Source organism: Patella vulgata, chromosome 5 (genome assembly GCF_932274485.2).
Source record: "Patella vulgata chromosome 5, xgPatVulg1.2, whole genome shotgun sequence".
NCBI lineage: Eukaryota > Metazoa > Mollusca > Gastropoda > Patellidae > Patella > Patella vulgata.
Window position 1 is genome coordinate 69279690 of NC_065883.2, and position 24186 is coordinate 69303875.

The window sequence follows — 24186 nt, forward strand, 5'->3', positions numbered from 1 at the left end:
CTTATCTGCACGTAGCAGATCGTGGAATCAATCGAGACAATCCTATCGTTACGCATGGCTCGACAGTGGGGCCCTGGCATCAGTGACCAAGCGTATAAATCGCTTGATCCACCGTTGCCCATTAATCTCTTTAAGATATCATACCTGTTTTAAAAGTTGTAAATCAGATTCGTTTAAAATATCATCGTCGTCATCCTCTTGATCTCCGTTGACTTTAACGTTATTATTTTTCTCCACAAACTGAGTTGGTGCTTCCGTTATTTCTATCCTCGGAATTGTATTTTGTATATTTCGAGGTTTTTTAAATGTTTCTTGTTTATCAAACCTTGGGGCTTTTATAATATGATTCTTCTTCTGGTCATCATCGCTACTATCACTCTCAACAATGATAGACAATGGACGACGTTGATCTTTGATTGGAGGGGTGTCTTCTTTCTTACCACCCATCATAAATATAGGTAATTCAAACCAACCCAATCCATGCTCTACTATGTCTGTTTCCTGATAGATTTTCTTCAAAACAAAAGTTTATAGAATCTGAAATACAAAATTAAACGTTTATAAAATCTGAAATACAAAAACAAACGTTTATAAAATCTAGATTACAAAATACAAAAACAAAGAAAGAGAGAGAGAGAGAGGGAGAGAGAGAGGGTGAGAGAGAGAGAGGTGTTTAAGGTCATTTCGGGACTAACACATGGTTCAATTTTGAGTAAACTGGCGTGGTTTCGATTGCCCGGTTGTACGTGACAAGGAGTAGGGCCGCCTGTCCAACCTCATGGGTTTTCTCCGGCCCCCTACGCGCAAGCGAATTATTGAAATAAAATTGAACCATATGTTAGTGCCGAAATGACCTAGTTTAAGTCGAGTGAACGTTAAACCCCATCTCTCTCACTCATTCTCTCTCTCTCTCTCTCTCTCTCTCTCTCTCTCTCTCTCTGTGAATATGTCGCATGCACCCTTACCAAGGTGTCCCGGGTTATTCCAATTGAGCTGAGCACGTTCCCATTATCCGTGAGCCAACTCGCGTAACTCACAAATCCACCGTGGATCTCTCCGAAAAGTCGAACTTTAACCACCAAATTGATCACGCAGCTGCACCCAACCTACGTATCATGTCCAAACTGATCTAATAGTCAAACAAGCGAGATATACAAACTCTTCAAATGGGTAGCTGTATCAATAATCCAGAAAACAGAAAGTACACCCTGTACGATATTTAACACCTAATATCACCCTTCAATCAATAAAGAACGTTACACCGCCGTTACTCGTATTAAAATTCACTCACCACGCAGATCGGAAGCTACATCAACCCGTTCTCCTTTAGCCAGGTCGACTTAAGCTTGACAAACGTATAATTCACTTACCACCCACAGAGGTTTGTTAGTTTTATATTGAGCCCACAGAAATTTGATAACAAGCCTATTTTCTCCTGACAATTTCCTCTCTTCAATATAATATAGGTGTAATTTGATTTATCAAAAGGATGTTCAAAACAATATCGTCTTGTGATTGTCATTTATCGTAATGTGGTTTATTTCTGTACAACTGTCAAGGCTGTAATGTTTGAAGTTCATTTTTAGTATGTTAATTAGATGTATTTTTATATTTGTTGAAAAGATCAAAGTAAAATGACATATTTTATTGTTCGTTCGGTTTCTTTTTTTATATTTTTGATTTTTTGACGAAAAAATGAAAGAGTTTTATTTACATGTAATTTGTTACATTCATACTTTGTACATGGATATTTTAAATGGAGTAGCAACGAGTGGGGGTTTAACGGCCCTTTAACATAAATGAAATAAAATGTTTAACGTCCTACTGTTCTGCTCCGACCAAGCCAATGAAGACAGGCATACGCCATACAGTGTACTATGAAGGAAATTTTGACGGGATCTTTTACCTTCATGCCAGTGGGTACATGGGATCTCGGTTTTTCGTATCATCCGAACGAACGACTATACGCTGTCTCTTTCCAGGCCCTCTGTCCTTCACTACTGACAAGGTGAATCACGCCGGAAAATCCCGATGAACTATCTCTGCCAACGTAGGGATCGCACACGCGACCTGCGGGTAAGCGAGCTAACGTCTTATCCGCCGAACCACGGTGCCCTCTCCTCCGTTTATATAAATGAAATGAAATGAAATGGAGTTTAACGTCCTACTGTTCTGCTCCTAACCTGGGCTAATGAAGACGGGCATACGCCATACAATGTGCTATGAGGGAAATTTTGCCCGGACAGCGGCACTACGGCCTACTCTTATATCGAATTCCAACCGCCAAGGGATCTTTTACGTGCACGCCAATGTGTACACGGGACCTCGGTTTTTCGTCCCATCCGAACGACTAGACAGCTTTCCTTGTCAGCCCCTCCGTCCTGCATCACTGACAAAGGAGAACCACGCCGGAAAATCTGGATGAACTTTCTCGGCCAATGCAGGGATCGAACACCCGACCTCCAGGCTAGCGAGCTAGCGTCTTACCCACTTAGCCACGTGATCCCCCCGTTAATATAAACTATGACATGATTTTGGTCATATTGAGACTAACATATGTCTATTCCTATTTTATTAGTTACGCGGGCAATGCGAAGGGGCGAATTTGCCCCTGCAGCGGCGTTCTGCCTTCTAAACGTAGAATTCGAAATGTTACGGGTTGTTTTATTGTGTGCGTCAATGTGTATGTGGCTGGACCTCGGTTGTTCTTCACATTCAAAATATTACCCACACTTTCCTTATACAGGTCACAATTCGATGGATAACAATTACTGCTTATACCTGAGTGACGTTTCGACTAGGCCTCTAAAGTCATCATCAGGCAATGATATGGTGCATGACGGAGGGCCTAGTCGTTCGGATGGGAAGAAAAACCGAGGGCCAGTGTACACATTGGTAAAATATCCCTTGGCAGTTAAAATTCGATATAAGAGTAGTCCGTAGCGCTTATGTCCGGGCAAAATTTCCCTCATATCACACTGTATGGCGTATGCCCGTCTTCATTAGCCCAATCAGAGCAGAACAGTAGGACGTTAAACCCCATTTCATTTCATATTTTCTTGTTAAGGATGAACTTATATTAGATGATGTTTTCAGTAAGTGTCATGACATGTTATTATGACGTTGTGACATGACACCTATCAATATAGATTAATGTAACACTATCTACATAAATGAAATGGGGTTTAACGTCCTACTGTTCTGCTCCTAACCTGGGCTAATGAAGACGGGCATACGCCATACAGTGTGCTATGAGGGAAATTTTGCCCGGGCAGCGGCACTATCGCCTACTCTTATATCGAATTCCAACTGCCAAGGGATCTTTTACGTGCATTCCAATGTATACACGGGACCTCGGTTTTTCGTCTCATCCGAAGGACTAGACAGCTGTCCTTGTCAGGTCCTCCGTCCTGCATCACTGACAAGGGGGAACCACGCCGGAAAATCTGGATGAACTTTCTCGGCCAATGCAGAGATCGAACACCCGACCTCCAGGCTAGCGAGCCAGCGCCTTACCCACTTAGCCACGTGGTCCCCCATAAGCGTAGGATTAATAACAATGTTTCTCTTCAAACCCCAGTCCATTTCATTACATCATTTTCAAGTAGCCTGGTGGGGGGGGATGGCCGAATGGTTAGCACGTGCGCGCTGTATCATAAGGTCTGTCATTGAGTCAACTAGCGTGGTTTCGATTCCTCTTTTACGTGACAAGGAGTAGGGTCGCCTGTCCAACCTCGTGGGTTTTCTCCGGTTCTTCCGGTTTCCTCCAACTACTAGACCCCTACGCGCAAGCGCATTATTGAAATAATATTAAACCATATGTTAGTTCCGAAATAACCTACTTTGTGTCGAGTGGACGTTAAACCCCATTCCTCTCTCTCTCTCTCTCTCTCTCTCTCTCTCTCTCTCCAAGTAGGTTACCATTTGAGCTGGAGTGATCTCGACTACCCCCGTGGTTATATGAATGTAGGTGACTCCTGTCACAACTGTTAATTACATAAAGTACTTTATAATTTAATATACATTGTGGCGTATATAAACATTAGTGTCACGGGTATTTAATGACACTGTGGTAGCTGGTGGTATTTATCAACATTATTATATAATATCATATCACTGACAGTCTCATTTACCAGGCGGTTTCACGGTGACTAAGTGGGTAAGACGCTGGCTCGCTAGCCTGGAAGTCGGTTGTTCGATCACTGCATTAGCCGAGAAAGTTCATCCAGATTTTCCGGGGTGGTTCCCCCCCCCCTCCCTTGTCAGTGATGCAGGAAGGAGGGCCTGACAAGGACAGCTGTCTAGTCGTGCGGATGGTACGAAAAAGCGAGGTTCCGTGTACACATTGGCGTGCACGTAAAAGATCCTTTGACAGTTGGAATTCGATATAAGAGTAGGCCGTAGCGCCGCTGCCCTTGCAAAATTTCCCTCATAGCACACTGTATGGCGTATGCCCGTCTTCATTAGGCCAGTTTAGGAGCAAAACAGTAGGACGTTAAATCCCATTTCATTTCATTTCTGTCTGTCACTGAGTCAAGTGGCGTGGTTTCTGGTGGTATTTCTCAACCTTATCTCCGATAGTCTCATTAACAGTTTAAATCGCTGATCGTTTTACCATTATGAGGAGAGTTTGGTGTTCGAGTGGTTTAACGCGCAAGCTTTAGAACATAAGGTCCGTCAGTCCTCCGGTGTTCGAGTGATGTGACGCGCACGCAAGGTAGCTTTGCCCAACCTCGTGGGTTTTCTCCGAGTCCTTCTACCCCCCCCCCTCCCACTACCAAAGACCCATACGCATAAGCCGATTATACTGTATTTACAACACGGTTGGAAATAGTTGAAATTTCGCATATACAACATGTTTGGAGTGCCGTATTATCTGTGTCACTAATGATGTTAAACGCTAGAGAAACATTTCAACTGCGTGAAACACTCAACCTTTTAGAAAATCTCACAAACCGCTGAACTTAACTTAAATACATGTAAACTTCAATACGCAAAATTTGAAGCAAATGCTAACCTTAACTAGTCACAACTATTATAATTCATCTATGAACCAAATTGCGTTTTTATTAAATGCACTTTTAAATTATGTAAAGTCTTCATCTCTATATTTTACCCATCTTTATTTACCAGGTTGGTTCAGAAATATAGGACGTTTAACCCCATTTCATTTATATAATTTAACCTTTATTTTGGCATACCGGCGCTTTAAATGTCCTTTTTTGGCACACTGAGGCTTTAAATGCCCTTTTTTGGCATACTGGGGGCTTTAATTGTTCCTTATTTTGGCATACTGGGGGTTAAAATATTCTTTATTGAGGCTTACCAGGGCTTTAAATTCCCTTTATTTTGGCATACTGGCGCTTTAAATGTATATTCAATTCTACTTCATTTCAAAAACGAGGGCCCACGGTGCGAGGAAGACGCAGGCTCACTAACAACTATCCGAGCTCGATCCCGGTGCTGGCCAAGAAAAGTCCCATGGTAATTTCCAGACTGGTTACTTGATGCCACTGCTTTAGAACAGATGCCTGGTTAGCAACAAATACGTCTAGTCATTCGGATAGGACGATAAATCGGGTATGCTCTTGCACATTGCTATGTGTGTACAATAGCCCTTGATATGTGAAATTCGGTGACGTGTATTTGGAAACCCCGTTATCTGAAACTACGCCAGTTGACTCAGTGACAGACCTTATTATACAACGCGCACGATCTAACCACTCGGCCATCCAACCCCCGATATCATTTTAAACAACAATTGTTTTACCTTGAGTATTCTAAATATGACAAAAATTTGACGTGATGACAATAATGGCGAGACTGTTTGAGGCAATTATTTATGGGGGCATTATATATGTGACAAGTGTGCAGTCTGTAATATAACACCCCGTGTTAAATATCTCTACATGGTATACAATTTGCCCTCTCTTGACACCTGATGATGAGCCATATTAATAACCTACTAATGTATCATCATTGATGTGTACTACGTCATCACAATCGTCGTCGTGTCCCCATCACGTCGTAAATGAAATGAAATGAAATGGGGTTTAACGTCCTACTGTTCTGCTCCTATACTGGGCTAATGAAGACGGGTATACGCCATACGCCATACAGTGTGCTATGAGGGAAATTTTGCCTGGGCAGCGGCACTATCGCCTACTCTTATATCGAATTCCAACTGCCAGGGGATCTTTTACGTGCATTCCAATGTATACTCGGTTTTTCGTCGCATCCGAAGGACTAGACAGCTGTCCTTGTCAGGCCCTCCGTCCTGCATCACTGACAAGGGGGAACCACGCCGGAAAATCTGGATGAACTTTTTCGGCCAATGCAGGGATCGAACACCCGACCTCCAGGCTAGCGAGCCAGCGCCTTACCCACTTAGCCACGTGATCCCCCCATCACGTCGTACAAAATTACAAGTAAAATTGTCAGTTGTGCCACCCACACGCGAATGTCAGTTGTGTGAGCTTCCTGAATAACCGGAAACGGACACAAACATAATGTCTGGTTATACTTGACAAGTACCAGATGTTGTGAAGCAAGTAAGCATAATATGCCTCGTGCACTGCACTCGCCACAATCACCAATTATTTCCCCATTGACTTTAAAGATACTTTCCCAGAAAATAATTTATCGGGTGGTTATTTCCAATAAAAATATGTCGAATTTGGTATATATGGAAAGTATAGACACCCAATCTTACTAGAAAAATACTGGATTACCCGAAAAACGCCAATGGGGCAAGCACTGTGCAAAATTGTTAGGGTATCACTAAATGGCAACTCGACTGTTATCTGCCAGCTTATTGTGTGCCAGCTTAAGTGAGAGGACGGTTGTTATTTCTTGATCAAATGGTTAGGCGGTTTTGGGAACATTGAGGGGTGTCAACGTATAAAAGATCCTGCAATTAAACGGCGGAAAAAAAGTTGACAGAAATAATTAAGAATTTACTTAGGCCTTCATATGTGTGGTAAATGTACAGTAAGTAATGATAAATACATTCTGAAAAATGGACCCTCCCACAATGAAGCTAAGTTGACAGACATTGCGTCTAACAACAGCTTACTTATAGGGAGGGATTTGAAGCAAATTTTTGATAGATTAGTTACTTTAAATATGTTTTTAGTCCAAATATATCATCAAATCACATGTATCGTTACTGTTAATTATCGTCTCTTAGACTGGCTTTAACTTTTTCCCAAATTTTCGTGGGGTTGAACGTTTTCTACCACAGATGGAGTAATATGTGGCAACTTCTTGCTCAAAAGCAGGTATGGGGTCCACCATGGAAAACTTGAGATACACAAACTAAAAGTAGCATACAGATAAACATGTGACTGTCCGCCCTACACTTAAACCTAACCAACCTGTTAACTCAAAATCATGAATATTCACCAAAACCTGGCAGAAAATATTTATCCAAACACTTTTCTTTAATGCCACACCAAAAGGTCAACAAAGATCTCATGCAAAAGGGGGGAAAGGAAGAGAAAGACTAAAAATAACATTGACCCTTACTTCATGGGTGGCGGCGTAGGAATAATTGGTGAGCTGTGTCCTTATAGTTCTATTAGAGTGGTAGTTTAAACTTTCGTGGTTATATGCCGGGCAACATAACGAATCCGGCATAACCCGTCAGACCAGTACAAACAAAACAAAACAACATTTATTGTTATAATAAAGGGATCGAATGGGTCAGACCAGTACAAACAAAACAAGACAACATTTATTGTTATAATAAATGGATCGAATGGGTCAGAACAGTACAAACAAAACAAAACAACATTTATTGTTATAATAAAGGGATCAAATGGGTCCGACCAGTACAAACAAAACAAAACAACATTTATTGTTATAATAAAGAGATCGAATGGGTCAGACCAGTACAAATTAAACCAACATTTTATAATAATAAGATCGAATGGATCAAAACGTTATACACGAAATAAAATGAACGTTTTCTATTGATGGTATCGAATGACTCAAACTTTACAAACGAAATTAAACCAACATGTTATAGTTATGAGATTGGATGGATGAGGCCAGTTGAAACGAAGCCAACAGGTTATAATAATGATATCAAATGGATCAGAACGTTATAAACGAAACCTATAATAATAATGATTTGGGTCAGACTCAGAACGTTATACACGAAACGAAACCACCACGTTATTATAATGGAATGGAATGAATCAAAACTGTACAAACGAAACATAACCAACCGATAATAATAATGAGATGGGCCAGAATGTTATACACGAATCGAAACCATGTTATAATAATGAAATCGAAAAAATCAAAACTGTACAAACAAAAAAAACATCTTATAACAATAAGATCGAATGCACATACCATACAAACGAAACAAACCGACATCTTATAATAATGAGATCGTCAATCCCATGACAGTAAAGTATGTAGAAAGTAACAAAGTTTTTCTCTAAACAAATTTACTGAATGAACCATCTATGTCTACACTACACGTCACATTGGTGTGTGTTTATTTATACATGTCCATGCACAGTAAATGTTTAAACTTTATAAGTACTTTCAACAAAACAAACCTCGTTACAAACAAACCATTATATATGTGTAGATATATATCGCTCTGTCCATATACTTTACTTACATACTGCATATATGTTTGGGTTTGTGTATACTATATCTACATGTACAAGCAGTATAAGTAAAGAAACCATAAAAAAATCCAAGAGACAGGGATAGGAATAAAATAAACATAATACCTAGATCTATACTACTGACAGGGATAGGATTTAAAAATGTAAACAACACATATTTTGTAATTATGGTATCCGTGAGCAATGCAAGGATGAAGAATTCCAACGCTAAAAGATTATGTTATATTTGTTGTTTATGTTTACTGCTTCCATCCCGGTTCTCAGGGCTGGGGTTGAAAGCGGGGCGGGGGGTCTCTTGTCGTTCTGTTTGAACGTAAATGATGCCCACCGGTGTAAACATTATCGTGCACATAACAGACTCCGAATAGTAGGGTATGCGGAATTGGCGCTGTAAAGGCTCTTTTACATGAGAGCGGGATTGGGTGGCCGAATGGTTAAGGTCTGACATAGGGTTTGTCATTGACTCAAGTGGAATGGTTTCATCCCACACTTGTACGTGACAAGGATTAGGGTCGTTGGTCCAACCACGTGGGTTTTCTCCGGGTCCTCCATTTTCTTCCTACTGCTAAAGACCCCTCCGCGCAACCGAATTGTTGAAATAAATGAACCATATATGTTAGTTTGTGTCGAGTGGATGTTAAACTCTCTCTCTATCTCTTCTCTCTCTCTCTCTCTCTCTCTCTTACATGAGCGTCTACGTGTACGCTGGACCTCTGAAAGTCGTCCCGTCCGATCGACTAGACACTGTTCATTATCATGCCCTCCGCCTTTACCGATGAAATCCGCCATGTTTAGCATGTTAAATAATGTAATACAGTGCCTATGTTTCATCAGGCTTTTAAAAATGTCAAACATTTAAACACAAGTGTTTACATAAACATATTATTTCAACACAAGTTTTTAAAAATATCGAATATTTCAACAAATTGTTGTTTTAATAAATAACATACCAAAACAGGTATTAATTATTTTTATAAAACATTTAGCATGGCTTGAAATACCATTACGTGTACAGTTAAAGAATCTGAACGTCATTTAGGGGAATTAGATAAAGAATTGTCCGTTCTTGCTATATAATAGTTCCAAAATAGATAATTCAAATTTAAAGAGACATTATGTAAGATTTAGATAAAGAGCTAGGCATTCTTGCTATAATAGTTCGAAAATGTAAAATGAATAATTTGCAAATTTCATTCAAATTACTCTATTGCGAGCGAAGATATTAGCCTTTGAAGATTTGACAAGACGTGTGCAATAAATTAAACCACCGTACTAGTTGTTCGAAGCTAAGTCTCGCTCCTCCAATTTTAGCTTAAATCAAAATATGACTGAACTGTTCTAATCTATTTAATATCGGATAAATCCGATGCCGTCGAGAGCTGATTATGGCCTGGATAAGATAATTAATGTCTAATTAATAATTAAGATAACATTTCTGGCCTAAGAAAGACCTGCAATAGACAGATTTAGCTCTTGTTTAATATACATGTATTGAAAATTTCATTAAAATTACTTTATTTGGAGCGCGATTATCATTGTTCGATGTTTTGGCATAGATTTTTTATTATCGTAGCAATATGACTTGTTAACCTAAACTCAGCCTTGCTTCTCCATTTCTAAATTTAATCAATACATGACGATCGTATATCAAAGAGAGAGAGAGAGAAAAATGGTGTTTAACGTCCACTCGACACAAACTAGGTCATTTCGGGACTAACATATGGTTTAATTTTATTTCAATAATTCGCTTGCGCGTAGGAGTCTTTAGCAGGGAGAGGAAACCGGAGGACCCGGAGAAAACCCACGAGGTTGGACAGGCGACCCTACTCCTTGTCGATCGTATATCAATCCGTTTACATGTCCTAGAGAAATGGTTATAAGCTAATCATGTGAAGAAATGTCTAAATAATAATGAACAATGTAAATATCATTTGAAGCCAAAATAAAAAGCTACAACAGGAAGATTTAGCTCTTACATAATGCATCTTTAATTAAATAAATAAATAATATCAGCCCACATTAGTCCCGAAATTACCTAGTCTGTGTTGAGTGGACGTTAAACAAAAAAGATTTATCAGCATTTAGTAAACCATTGCAATAAATAATATCGACATAAATTAGTCCTGAAATTACCTAGTCTGTGTTGATTGGACGTTAAACCTCTGTCTCCGTATCTCTGTCTCTGCCAGGTGATCATGTGTTTAAGGAAAAGAAAGTATTTCCTTATGCACGTGATGTGGTAGGCGTTTTATTTGTATGTAATGTTTAAGTTATATTGTGGTTTGTTGTCGTCACAGACGTTTTAATACAAGTAAATTTCTATTGTATTAATACAAAAACACTTCCCGTGTGAAATATGACTATTCATTTAACCTGTTGTAATACATACAGTTACATGCATTGCCTTCATTGAGATTTCTTGTAGCACACAGCTGATCATGACTCACACTAGTATGATACAATGCTTTAAGCGAGAGAGAGAGAGAGACATGGGGTTTAACGCCCACTCGACACAGACTAGGTCATTTCGACATAGACTAGGTCATTTCGGGACTAACATATGGTTTAATTTTATTTCAATAATTCGCTTCCGCGTAGGGGGTCTTTAGCAGTGGGAGGAAACCGAAGGACCCGGAGAAAACCCACGAGGTTGGACAGGCAATCCTACTCCTTGTGATACAGTGTTTGGGAAATGTCCCTCTTTTTCTCTACTTGCTTCTATTATTGGTTAGTTTATTTTTCATTTTAAGTGCAGTCTTTATCGCTACAGGTCCGGGACTATACAGCGCAGTGGACACTTACGGCTACCCCCCCCCCCCCCCCGCCACACACACACACCGGGGTCCATTCACTTGATCTGATATGTGCATTTTTTGTTTGTGGTGACCGTAGGTTTGTCTTGTGCAATTGTTTTTGGTGGTGTTGGACCCACGGTGGCTAAGTGGGTAAGACGCTGGCTCGCTAGCCTGGAGGTCGGGTGTTCGATCCCTGCATTGGCCGAGAAAGTTCATCCAGATTTTCCAGCGTAGTTCCCCCTTGTCAATGATGCAGGACAAGGACAGTTGTCTAGTCGTTCGGATGGGACAAAAAACGAGGCCCTATGTACAAATTGGTGTGCACGTAAAAGATCCCTTGACAGTTGGAATTCGATGTAAGAGTAGGCCGTAGTGTCGCTGTCCGGGCAAAATTTCCCTCGTAGCACACTGGCGTATGCCCGTCTTCATTAGCCCAGTTCGGAGCAGAACAGTAGGACGTTAAACCCCATTTCATTTCATTTCATTTTGTTGGTGGTGTGGACCCACTGCACTTACTAATAGCGTGTTTTAGTAAGTATAGTCTGTACATCCCGCTAAATCAATGAAATGTAACAATATAAATGAAATGGTGTTATAGTCCTACTGTCCTGGCTAATGAAGACTGATACCGGTAACCATTTTAAAGTTGTCGAATTTGCTGATAACAGATCGAGAGTTTAAAGGCTGTAGTCGGCATCACTAACAATTATTTACAATGTCACAAACAGATACACATCACCATCGAAATCTCACCAGGAAAGAATCAGATTTCTAAATGTTTGAACAAGATGTCGACAATGTTGATTCACTATAATAATTACTATCTTAATAAACACCTAACATGCACTATAACAATATAATGTGCATTATAAAAACATAGTATACACTACAATAATCTTATATACACTATAACCGCCTAGTGTACACAATAACAGTATCATCCTCGGTTACCCAGTGTACTCATTCAGTTCTACTCCACTATACCCTGGGTTAATCCATAGGGTTTCCACGATTTCAAATTATCAGCCCTGGCCTAGAATGTAGCTACAGTCTACGAACCAATCAGAAAACAGTTTACAAATCAATCGTTTCGCCTTCGTTTTTGTAAGGGTAGATAACCATATTCATGTCCATTTACTGAATGATTTATGTAAATAATGTATATATTTATTATTTATTTATATTTAATTGTATTATCAAAATCTGTAGTATGTGTTGTTGATTTCAAATATGTATAACATCTATATGTTTGACCTTTGTTATTTTTATTACTATTCGTTCTTTGTCTGAAATGTTTCATTCTGTTATGTTTATTATTATTGAACTTATACTTGGCAATTTAATTCACAATAACTTGTCTACGATATCACGTGGACATAAAATTCCGGGAACGAACGAACGATTCTAAATAAAACTAACGACCCTACATTTTTTTATGCACGTCTCGGCTTTATTAACATAATATATAATTGGTTGTTAATAATTACGCATTTAGAATAGACCAACTTCTAACATTGTCCGATGAGAGTTTCTTACCTTTGCCAAGTTCCTTTTCAAATTACAAAATAGTATACACTATAGCATCCTAGTGTGCACTATAACAACCTAGTGTACACTATATGAATCTAATATACACAATAGCAACCTAGCGTACACTACAACAACCTAGTATACAAGCATACAATACAATAATCTAGTATACACTATAGCAACCTAGTATACACTACAGCAACCTTCGTTTTTGTAAGGGTAGATAACCATATTCATGTCCATTTACTGAATGATTTATGTAAATAATGTATATATTTATTATTTATTTATATTTAATTGTATTATCAAAATCTGTAGTATGTGTTGTTGATTTCAAATATGTATAACATCTATATGTTTGACCTTTGTTATTTTTATTACTATTCGTTCTTTGTCTGAAATGTTTCATTCTGTTATGTTTATTATTATTGAACTTATACTTGGCAATTTAATTCACAATAACTTGTCTACGATATCACGTGGACATAAAATTCCGGGAACGAACGAACGATTCTAAATAAAACTAACGACCCTACATTATTTTATGCACGTCTCGGCTTTATTAACATAATATATAATTGGTTGTTAATAATTACGCATTTAGAATAGACCAACTTCTAACATTGTCCGATGAGAGTTTCTTACCTTTGCCAAGTTCCTTTTCAAATTACAAAATAGTATACACTATAGCATCCTAGTGTGCACTATAACAACCTAGTGTACACTATATGAATCTAATATACACAATAGCAACCTAGCGTACACTACAACAACCTAGTATACAAGCATACAATACAATAATCTAGTATACACTATAGCAACCTAGTATACACTACAGCAACCTAGTATACACTACAGCAACCTAGTATACAATACAGCCAAAGCATACTATGGAACAACCAAAGTATACAACTTTCAACTCAAAAACAACACAGAGTAGTAAGTATATTAAGGCTATACCCTTTTCTACAATCGTGCATTTCACCAAAACCTAAAACATTAAACTCAAACAAGATCAGAATGATATTATAAAACATCACACCTATTAGCACGTAGCTTACCAAAAGCACAGAACTTGAAAGTCCAACAAGACATTATTAGCACGTATTAGCACCTATATGCATATATTATATTTACTAAAGGTTATGTAACGATCAGTATATAATAAAAGTACTTACTTATAAAATAAGACACGACCCATTTATAAATCCTATATACGACCTAAAACCATCTAACATGTGATTGTATTATGACTGTCGTAGATGACACAGTACGCGTGTTGAGATGTAATCTGGTCTTTAATACTTTAATAACCGTTTAAAACAGTCGACAGTAGTCCCGTTATTCGCGTGTGTCAAACAGTCACAGGTAGCCCCAGATAACATTTTGTACGCATATATAAAAATAATATAAACGTCATCATTTTAAAGAGACGATAGACGACCTAATAACACTGTATAATCTTTGAATTTTTAATATTATGCGTATTTTAAATCATTTTATCATGATGTAATCCGGGTATTAGATGGGTTCAGGTGCGTTCCGAGAACGAAAACGAAGTGAAGTCGTCGTCGTTCTCGTAAGAAGTGACGCACTATCACGGTTTAGAAAGATCCGCACGAGAACGAGGTGAAATCGTCGTCGTTCTCGGAAGACATGGTGCACTCTCACGGTTCAGAAAAATTCGCATTCTTGACGAAAGGCGATGGTCAGTTTACCGTCATAACCCAGGCCGAAGGGTGAACAAACAATTGAGGATAGGCCTAGCTAAGTTGTAGTTATGCCGTAACAGTGCATGCAGTCATCAAGAGACGGGAACATGGCAATGCACACAGTTAAAACATCCAGCCCCAATGTAAATATATTAATCCTGTGTTAGGTACATGAATCTACTACTGAAGAATTATACAAAATGCACAAATGATTACTGTAACGTATAACCTTTCTCTGCAGCAATCCAGTTAATGAAATACGTGCATGCGAGGTGTTTATTTGCGACTATTCTTAATTGGATTTCAATTGACATCGATGCCTTTAAGTGCACATGAATGTGTACCTTGGTTTATCTTCTCATCCGAACTATTAGACAGAAATATTGATGAAGACATTACGGCAACTTACCCCAGGAGAATATCTTGAAAGGCGTAATCGCTAGTGTATAAACAACATAACATTATCAACTCTACCGCTGTCACAATGTAAGTAAGCACACACTGTCTTGTACATGACATCTATAGTTTTTACACCACCACATTAAAGTAACTAAATCTAACTCAGTATTATCCATTATCTTCGTCATTAAAAACACGAATTAGAATTTGTTACTGATCTATTTCAATCAACCTTATACTTATCTATACTGTGAAAATATGGGTATCCAGTATTTAAGAAACGATCAGTTTATATCCATTCATATTACATTAATGCCTTTTGTCCCATTCCATCGATTTTCGTCCATTTTAGGTTCCAAAGAATAGATATTTAGCTCCTTTAAAACGTGCTTCTGATGAAATGATATAGATGATCTACCATACGAATTACGTGATCTTATTGTAGAGTAATTTGGAACGGAAGCAGGGTAATACTTATAAACGATATAGCCAACCACTGAATTTAACTGTCACGTTTGTTGATGTAAGAAATGAACGAACTTCTAATGTATGAAACTATCATTATAACTGCTGTACTGCAGACGATGACAAAGTAGGCTACGTGTGTGGAGGTGTCATGTCGTCTACAGAAGCCGGCAAACTGAATTAGCAATCGCAGACGACACAAGGGCAGACGACAGCCATCCATATATATAATATATATATATATATAGACAGAGAGAGACAGAATTGTTAGATTCCTGTTGAAATATTGACGTTACCATGGAGATAGTCTAATACGTGACAGTTTATATATATTTATAAACGTTTATATGTATAGTTAATCGTTTGATCTATTTATATTCGTGGTAATAAATTCTCATTCTTAAGTCACCTGTTATCATGGATTCGTTACAAGGTTAGAACGTGACAATGAATAGCGTTGCCTAACTAACCCCGTGGGTTTTCTCCGGGTACTCTAGGTTCCACTCACGTTTGAAGAACTCTGTTCGTCAGCGAATTAGTGAAATATAAATATACCCTGTAATGTCCCAAAATGACCATTGATGAGTGAGCGTTATATTCCATATGTCGACAAATTTAGTATTACACTAACAACCATTAATTCCATTGACCTTTCGTTCGTTTGCTGTGCTAACTGAAAGCCATCGGTAAACGTGTAAAATGGATTGATATAACGCCCCATCGTTCTACAAGTAATTGTGTACTATCGTCTGGAATCTTCAAGTCTTATTAACCGTTTGAAGCATTTCGGGACTAACATATGGCTCAACAATTCGCTTGCGAGTAGGGATCTTTAGCTGTGGGGGTGGGGTGGTGGCGGAGGACCCGCGCTAGCCGATCGACCCGCCCCCTCCCCTCAGGGATGTTAAAAGGAAGTGAAATGAAATGGGGTTTAACGTCCTACTGTTCTGCTCCGACTCGGCAAATGAAGACGTGCATACGTCATACTGTGTGCTATGAGGGAAATTTTGCCTGGGCAGCGGCACTATGGTCTACTCTTATATCGAATTCCACCTGCCAAGGGATCTTTTACGTGCAAGCCGATGTTTACACAGGACCTCGGTTTTTCGTACCATCCGAATGACTAAACAGCTGTCCTTGTCAGGCCCTCCGTCCTGCACCACTAACAAGGGGAAACCACGTCGGAAAATCCCGATGAACTATCTCTGCCAATGCAGGGATCGAACACGCGACCTCCAGGCTAGCGAGCCAGCATTTTACCCACTTAGCCACCATGACTCCCCGTTTAGAAGAACCATAGAAATTACCATTGTTAGAATAAATAACACCCACTCGCTCTTGTTGCATAACAAAATGATCCACTGTATGGATTTAAAATACACTCCTTCACCTTATAAATCCAGTCTAATATGCTTACACAAAGACAGACAGACCACAAACTGTGTGCACCTACACGAAGCCATTTAATGAGAAGATGATAACAGTAGGAGACAGACAATCTTTACACCACGTACTACACCCCATTTAAACATAAATAACTTAATCTCTTTCATTTAGGTAGAAAAATAAAATTTAATTAAATTTGATATGTTTTTTTCTGTTTTGCCAAGTGGGAACATGCTTACTTTCATAATTAATTTAGATCTTCAGATCAAAATGAGGTGGGGTTTAACGTCCTGCTTTTCTGCACCAACTGGGCTAATGAAGACGGAAAATGAAATGAAATGAAATGGGGTTTAACGTCCTACTGTTCTGCTCCTAACCTGGGCTAATGAAGACGGGCATACGCCATACAGTGTGCTATGAGGGAATTTTTGCCCCGACCGCGGCACTACAGCCTATTCTTATATCGAATTCCAACTGTCAAGGGATCTTTTGCGTGCACGCCAATGTGTACACGGGACCTCGGTTTTTCGTCCCATCCGGACGACTAGACAACTGTCCTTGTCAGGCCCTCAGTTCTGCATCACTGACAAGAAGGAACCACGCCGGAAAATCTGGATGTACTTTCTCGGCCAATGCAGGGGGACCACGTGGCTAAGTGGGTAAGACGCTGGCTCGCTAGCCTGGAGGTCGGGTGTTCGATCACTGCATTGGCCGAGAAAGTTCATCCAGATTTTCCGGCGTGGTTTCCTCTTGTCGGTGATGCAGGACGGAGGGCCTGACAAGGACAGCTGTCTAGTCGTTTGGATGGGGCCAAAACCTGAGGCCCTGTTTATACATTAGCCTGCACGTAAAAGATCCCTTGGTAGTTGGATTTCGATATACGAGTCTGCCATACTGACGCTGCCCGGCCAAATTTCCCTCATAGCACTTTGTATGGCGTATGCCCGTCTTCATTAACCCAGTTTAGTAGCAGAACAGTAGGACGTTAAACCCCATTTCATTCCATTTTATTTCTTACCCACTGGGACACCACAGCCACCACCTATATCAGAGAGCTTAGCTACTTTAAATAGTAGATGAATATAATTCTAAGAATGTGATACGAATCGCACAAACACGCCATATCAAACATCCTACTAAGAAATTATGTAAATTATCTAAGTTCTTTGATAAAGTTTGCCTAAAACACCATTATCATATATTTACTTTTTCTATGTCAAAAAAAAAAATCGCAATTTTATCCAATTTAACAAAAATGCGAAACAGTGATAATATTAGAGAATTTCAAATTAAATTTCAGAATAGAGATCTCTGGATTTATTTATACCTAAATCTAACTCGTTTCTTTAAAAACTTAATTAAATATTTTATCTTTAAACTGAAAATTCATTTTGTTATGTAAATTCCCGCTTATTGGAGGAGGATTAAAATATTCACCATTTTCTTTCTATCCGTGCAATCAATTTCAATTGCTTACGAAATGAAATGAGTCTTAACGACCTACTATTTCTCAATCGACTGGGCTAATGAAATCAAATGAAATGGGGTTTAACGTCCTACTGTTCTGTTCCTATACTGGGCTTATGAAGACGGGCACACGCCATACAGTGTGATGTGAGGGAAATTTTGCCCGGACAGCGGCACTACGGTCTACTCTTATATCGAATTCCAACTGTCAAGGGATCTTTTACGTGCACGCCAATGTCCACACGGGACCTCGGTTTTTCGTCCCATCCGAACGACTAGACAGCTGTCCTTGTCAGGCCCTCCGCCCTGCATCACTGACAAGGGGGAACCACGCTGGAAAATCTGGACAAACTTTCTTGGCCAACGCTGGGATCGAACACCCGACCTCCAGGCTAGCGAGCCAGCAGGTAAGTAGGCCGTTAAGCCTTATTTTATTTTTCTCCCTCATAACACACTGTATAGCGTATGCCCGTCTTCATTAGCCCAGTTCGGAGCAAAACAGTAGGACGTTAAACCCCATTTCATTTCATTTCCTTATTTTATTTCTTTTAACTACACAGAATATCTATTTTAGTTAAGTCTGGCATTTTATACTGAATTCAATTTAATCTAATCTGAAGAATGTTATAAATTGAAACAAATAAAAAAAAACTATCTCACATCGTTTATGATACAGCAACAGGTCTAAAACACGATGGAGAGAAGAGAGAGATAAAGTTTTGTCGGTCTCAATGTGATTAGCTTTGACGCAATTTATTTCGGTTGGTGTTGACGTGCCATTAAACACAAATTCTATATTACTTTCTGGAGAAGTTTCTGTCAACATGGATTAAAGGCCGTCATACACAGTTTAGTTCTCTGCTTAGTTTCCTTTCAATATCATTTAAGGGTGACCATACACAGAAGCCCCCCCCCCACCACCTTCCCCAACGCCCGTAACCACCAGTTGCGCGATATCAGGTATTTGAATTTGAAGTAAATTTTTGGCTTTAATGTCAAAGTAGAAACTTTTTTTTTCATAGAAGTTAAATTTTGGTTATTTGCCTCCAGCAGTCGCTTATCAATGTTAAACCTTAATATCTCGCCAACACAGTATTCAGTCACTTTTGTTATTTCTATTGTTAGGCGTGCGATGTTAACTACGTTTTTATTAGCCCGATAGTTGAAAAAAAGCAGGCCCTTAATCCCCATTCATTCATACAATTCTGCCTTGAAGGCGAAATTTTCGACTACTCGTAGTCAACTTTTACGCCTGTGTTTATACGGGTTGACCCTGGTGCGATTAACTGTTACATTTGACATATCTTCGCTGGTCGAGTTCCCGCTTGCCATGCGGAACGGGGTAAGTTTGTTACTGGGGAGGAGGGTGGAGGGACGTAGTGTACTCTGGAGCTGTGACACAGGATCAACAGGATCGTAGTGTCACATTTGGAATTTGCTGCCGTGTCACACATAGTGACCCTAATGATAGTCTCACACAGTGTGATCTTAGTCTCACAAATAGTGATCGTAGTGTCACACAATGTGATTGCAGTGTTTCACAGTGTGATCGCAGTGTTCCACAGAGTGATAGCAGTGTTTCACAGTGTGATGGCAGTGTTCCACAGTGGGATCGCAGTGTTCTACAGTGATCTCCACAGAGTGATCGCAGTGTTCCACAGTGTAGTCGCAGTGTTCCACAGTGTGATCGCAGTGTCACACATGCACTAACTAGTACTGCACAACAAAGATCCCTGAGCAGTCGGAATTCGGGTTTGCGTTGACCCTAGTTTGACCTTAGAACAAATGTTGATGAGAAATCAAATGGTTGAATTATTTTATTTAAAGATGTAATCAACGCCTGTAAAAATATAATAAAAGATAATCCTTTAGCGTTTATCTTGTTTACCTATTTACACCTGTATTACCTGATCTCACTAGTTACACCTGTGATCTATAAGGTCATGACCCTTAATCACCTTATGTAGATGCTATATTTAGGTTCGATGAGTTAGAAAACAGGATTTTATAAGCGAGTGAGTTCATTGTTTGTTGTTATTCGTTTAGTTGTAATGATATTTTGTTAGTCATTATAATTGGTCGAGAAAGTTCGTAGAGAGTTTTCTGCTCGGTTTCTCCCCTTGTCAGTGGTACAGGACGGAGGGCCTGACAAGGACAGCTGTCTATTCGTTCGGATGGAACGAAAAACCGAGGTCCCGTGTACACATTGGCATGTACGTAAAAGATCCCTTGACATTTGGAATTCGATAGAAGAGTAGGCAAAATTACCCTCAAAGCACACTGTATGGCGTATGTCCGTCTTCATTAGCCCAGTTCGGAGCAGAACAGACGGGCGTCAAACCTCATTTCATTTTATAATTGGAGTGAATTGAAATATTCATGTGTTCTAGATCAGGTCGCGTGTGAATGGTAGATTATCCCTTAATGCATACTCCTCGCAGTGTTTCGTTTGATTAGACCTAATCCCACTCAAACACTGCTGTAATGAAAGAAACTTTCTGTTCCAAATTATGTCTGGTCAATACTCCGATTAACAACCAATACCTTACTGCATAACAATATCATTCGGGTGTAAACAGAGCTCCAGAAATGTTTACATAACGTCACCTGCTACTGAAATATGCCCTTAATGGGGTTCGGTGTCATCATTTTTTCTAGAGTGAACATTTCTGATTTAATATGAAATTCGAAAATATTTGGATCAATTAAAATACGAAACGAAATGAAATAGTATTGGCGTCCTATTTTTCTGTACTATCCGAACTAATGAAATCCGATATATTTAGTGAACTATTAAGGTGATCATAATAGGAAAGCTGAATTTTCAGCAACACTTCCTCAAGTATTCCAACTGTTCCTTTTTGTACATGCCAACGTGAACACCGGGCCTTTGTTTTTAGACACATCTAAACCAACAGATGACATTCCTCGCTATGCCCTCTTTCTTGCGCCACTGACAAGGGGAAGCCAGGTTGAAAAATCCCCAGGAACTTCCTCGGCCAACACCGGGAACACGGGGAAATTTAAGCGACATGGATAAACAGAAAATCCAGTGCAGTTAAAAACAAATTATTGAATGAAAATATTTGAAAACCGAAATTGGATTTACCTTTCATTGTTCGTTGATCAATTTACAAAAAATATCCTATAACTTTTTGCTTCTAGAAAATATCCTATAAATTCTTGCTTTTAGAAAATATCCTATAACTTCTTGCTAAATATCCTATAACTTCTTGCCTATAACTTCTTGCTTCTAGAAAATATCCTATAACTTCTTGCTTCTAGAAAATATCCTATAACTTCTTGCTTATAACTTCTTGCTTCTAGAAAAACTTCTTGCTTCTAGAAAATATCCTATAACTTCTTGCTTCTAGAAAAGTTACCGACGTAGCAGCACCGACTGGACACAACTCCTACAATCCTTAAACAAAATGGCGATTTTATAACTTCTTAATTCAAACTTATAACATTTTATAAAACTAATAAATACCTGGTCATACAGGTGTATATAATACGAGTTTGTTTATGTAATAAAACACACAAAACGACTACCAAAACTATCACAACTCCACGTAAACACTGTCTACACGACGAGAATAAACAGGTTTTAATACAAATGTTGACGATATTAGAAATTTTGGTCAGTTTATAAACTCGTTATTGACTTACAATATCTAATCCGATCTTCGAATTGTCATAATAAATATACCCATTAGTTCGTCCAACCGTGAAATATCCTTTAATGAGATGACCAGGATTAGTTTTTCTCTGTCTAAAAGGGTTTGAGGGTATTTTCTACATGGATCAATTTGAACGGAAGGGTCAAGAGTTGATCCCTAGGGTTTACTTGTTCAACAGACAAATACCGTCTTTAAAGATTAGGTTTCTGAGACGTAAACAAGTTCTAACAAGAAATGGGCTTTAACGTCCTACTGTTTTGCTCCGAACATACGCCATACAGTGTGCTATGAGGGAAATTTTGCCCGGACAGCGACACAACGGCCTACTCTTATTTCGAATTCCAACTGTCAAGGGATCTTTTACGTGCACGCCAATGTGTACACAGGACCTCGGTTTTTCGTCTCATCTGAATGACTAGACAGCTGTCCTTGTCAGACCCTCCGTCCTGCATCACTGACAAGGGGGAACCACGCTGGAAAATCTGAGTGAACTTTCTCGGACAATGCAGGGATCGAACAAGAAATGGGCTTTAACGTCCTATTTTTCTGCACCTGCTTAAACTTGTGTACGGAACAAGCAGCTGACTCGCCTGTTTAACCTCCTGTACGTGACAAGCAACTGACTCTCCTGTTAAACCTCATATACGGGGCAAGCAACTGACTCGCTTGCTTAACCTTCCTGTATGCGGCAAGAAACTGACTCTCCTGTTAAACCTCCTGTACGGGACAAGCAACATTGTAGCCTGTTTAACCTCTTGAATGGGACAAGCAACGATACCTTCTGCTTAACCGCGTGAATGGGACAAACAACAATGTCTTCTGCTTAATCTCGTGTATACTGTATGAGAGAGAGGGAGAGAAATTGGGTTTAACGTCCACTCGACACAAACTAGGTCATTTCGGGACTAACATATGGTTCAATTTTATTTCGATAATTCGCTTGCGCGTAGGGGTCTTTAGTAGTGGGAGAAACCGGAGGACCCGGAGAAATCCCACGAGGTTGGACAGGCGACCCTACTCCTTGTCACGTACAACCAGGGAATCGACGCCACGCCAGTTGATTCAATGACAGACCGTATGATACACCGCGCACCTGCTAACCATTCGGCCATCCAACCCACCCTGTATGGGACAAGCAACAGAAGCAAAGAAGCCTACTTAACCTCTTGTATGGATCAAGCCTACACCCTCCCCACAACAACACATACACACACTTCGCTAAAGGCCCCTATAGATATATAATATACCATGGCGTTAACAGTAACTAGGGTAATTATTAATTAATTTAAATCAACAATTCAGGACAATCACCTGTCAAACAGAGTAATTAATATTAATTAACCTATATCAAAAATTCAGGACAAGCACCTGTCAACTCGAAATTCAATAACGAAATAAAGTTAATTGAGATTTTATAAACATTGCCATGACATATAGAGTTATGTTGTAATTGGATAGGTATTATATTGAACTAGAATAATATTACAAAACTATTTCAAGTCATTATTATTAACATTTATCATATACGAAAATATCAAAACTAGAAAAATCAAATTTTTGAATAGGTTGATGGAACTAATTGGTTTGACGTCCAGTGAATAGATTATAGTAGTGATTCGGTTCACTGCGTAATGATATGTTTCATAAAATAATTATTGTAATTATAGTTCCGACGACATCTAATTGAGCATGCGTTCCACAAGGCGCTTCTTTTGATAAAAAAAACCCGCCACACATCAATACACAATGTTCGAAATGAAATTTTGTTTAACGTTCCGTTTTTCTGGAGGATCACGGTGGCTAAGTGGGTAAGACGCTGGCTCGCTAGCCTGGAGGTCGGATGTTCGATCCCTGCATTGGCCGAGGAAGTTCATCCAGATTTTCCGGCGTGGTCCCCCCTTGTTAGTGATGCAGGACGGAGGGCCTGACAAGGACAGCTGTCTAGTCGTTCGGATGGGACGAAAAACCGAGGTCCCGTGTACACATCCCATCGACTATACGTTGTCCCTTCCTATTGCTATGCCCTCCGTCCTACACAATTGACAAGGGGAACCACTCCAGAAAAAGTGAACCCAGCTTAGTGAGCCAACGCCTTAATAACTTA

At 39.3% G+C, this 24186-nt stretch overlaps 1 protein-coding gene across 4 annotated transcripts in view; it reads right to left on the minus strand.

Annotated features, from left to right (window-relative positions):
• Nucleotides 1-24186, minus strand: part of LOC126820626 (protein FAM167A) — a 45270-nt gene that overhangs the window by 6491 nt on the left and 14593 nt on the right. Inside the window, exons 1-2 of one of the 4 annotated variants that reach the window (XM_050548708.2) lie at nt 15095-15689; nt 145-537 (exon numbers count right to left, since the gene is read on the minus strand). In XM_050548708.2, the coding sequence (XP_050404665.1) occupies nt 145-450 (306 nt within the window). In that variant the 5' untranslated portion in view covers nt 451-537; nt 15095-15689. Of the gene's footprint in view, nt 1-144; nt 538-10781; nt 10884-14151; nt 14373-15094; nt 15690-24186 lie in introns of those variants that run through there. The other 3 variants (XM_050548710.2, XM_050548709.1, XM_050548711.1) reach the window with 3 other exon arrangements.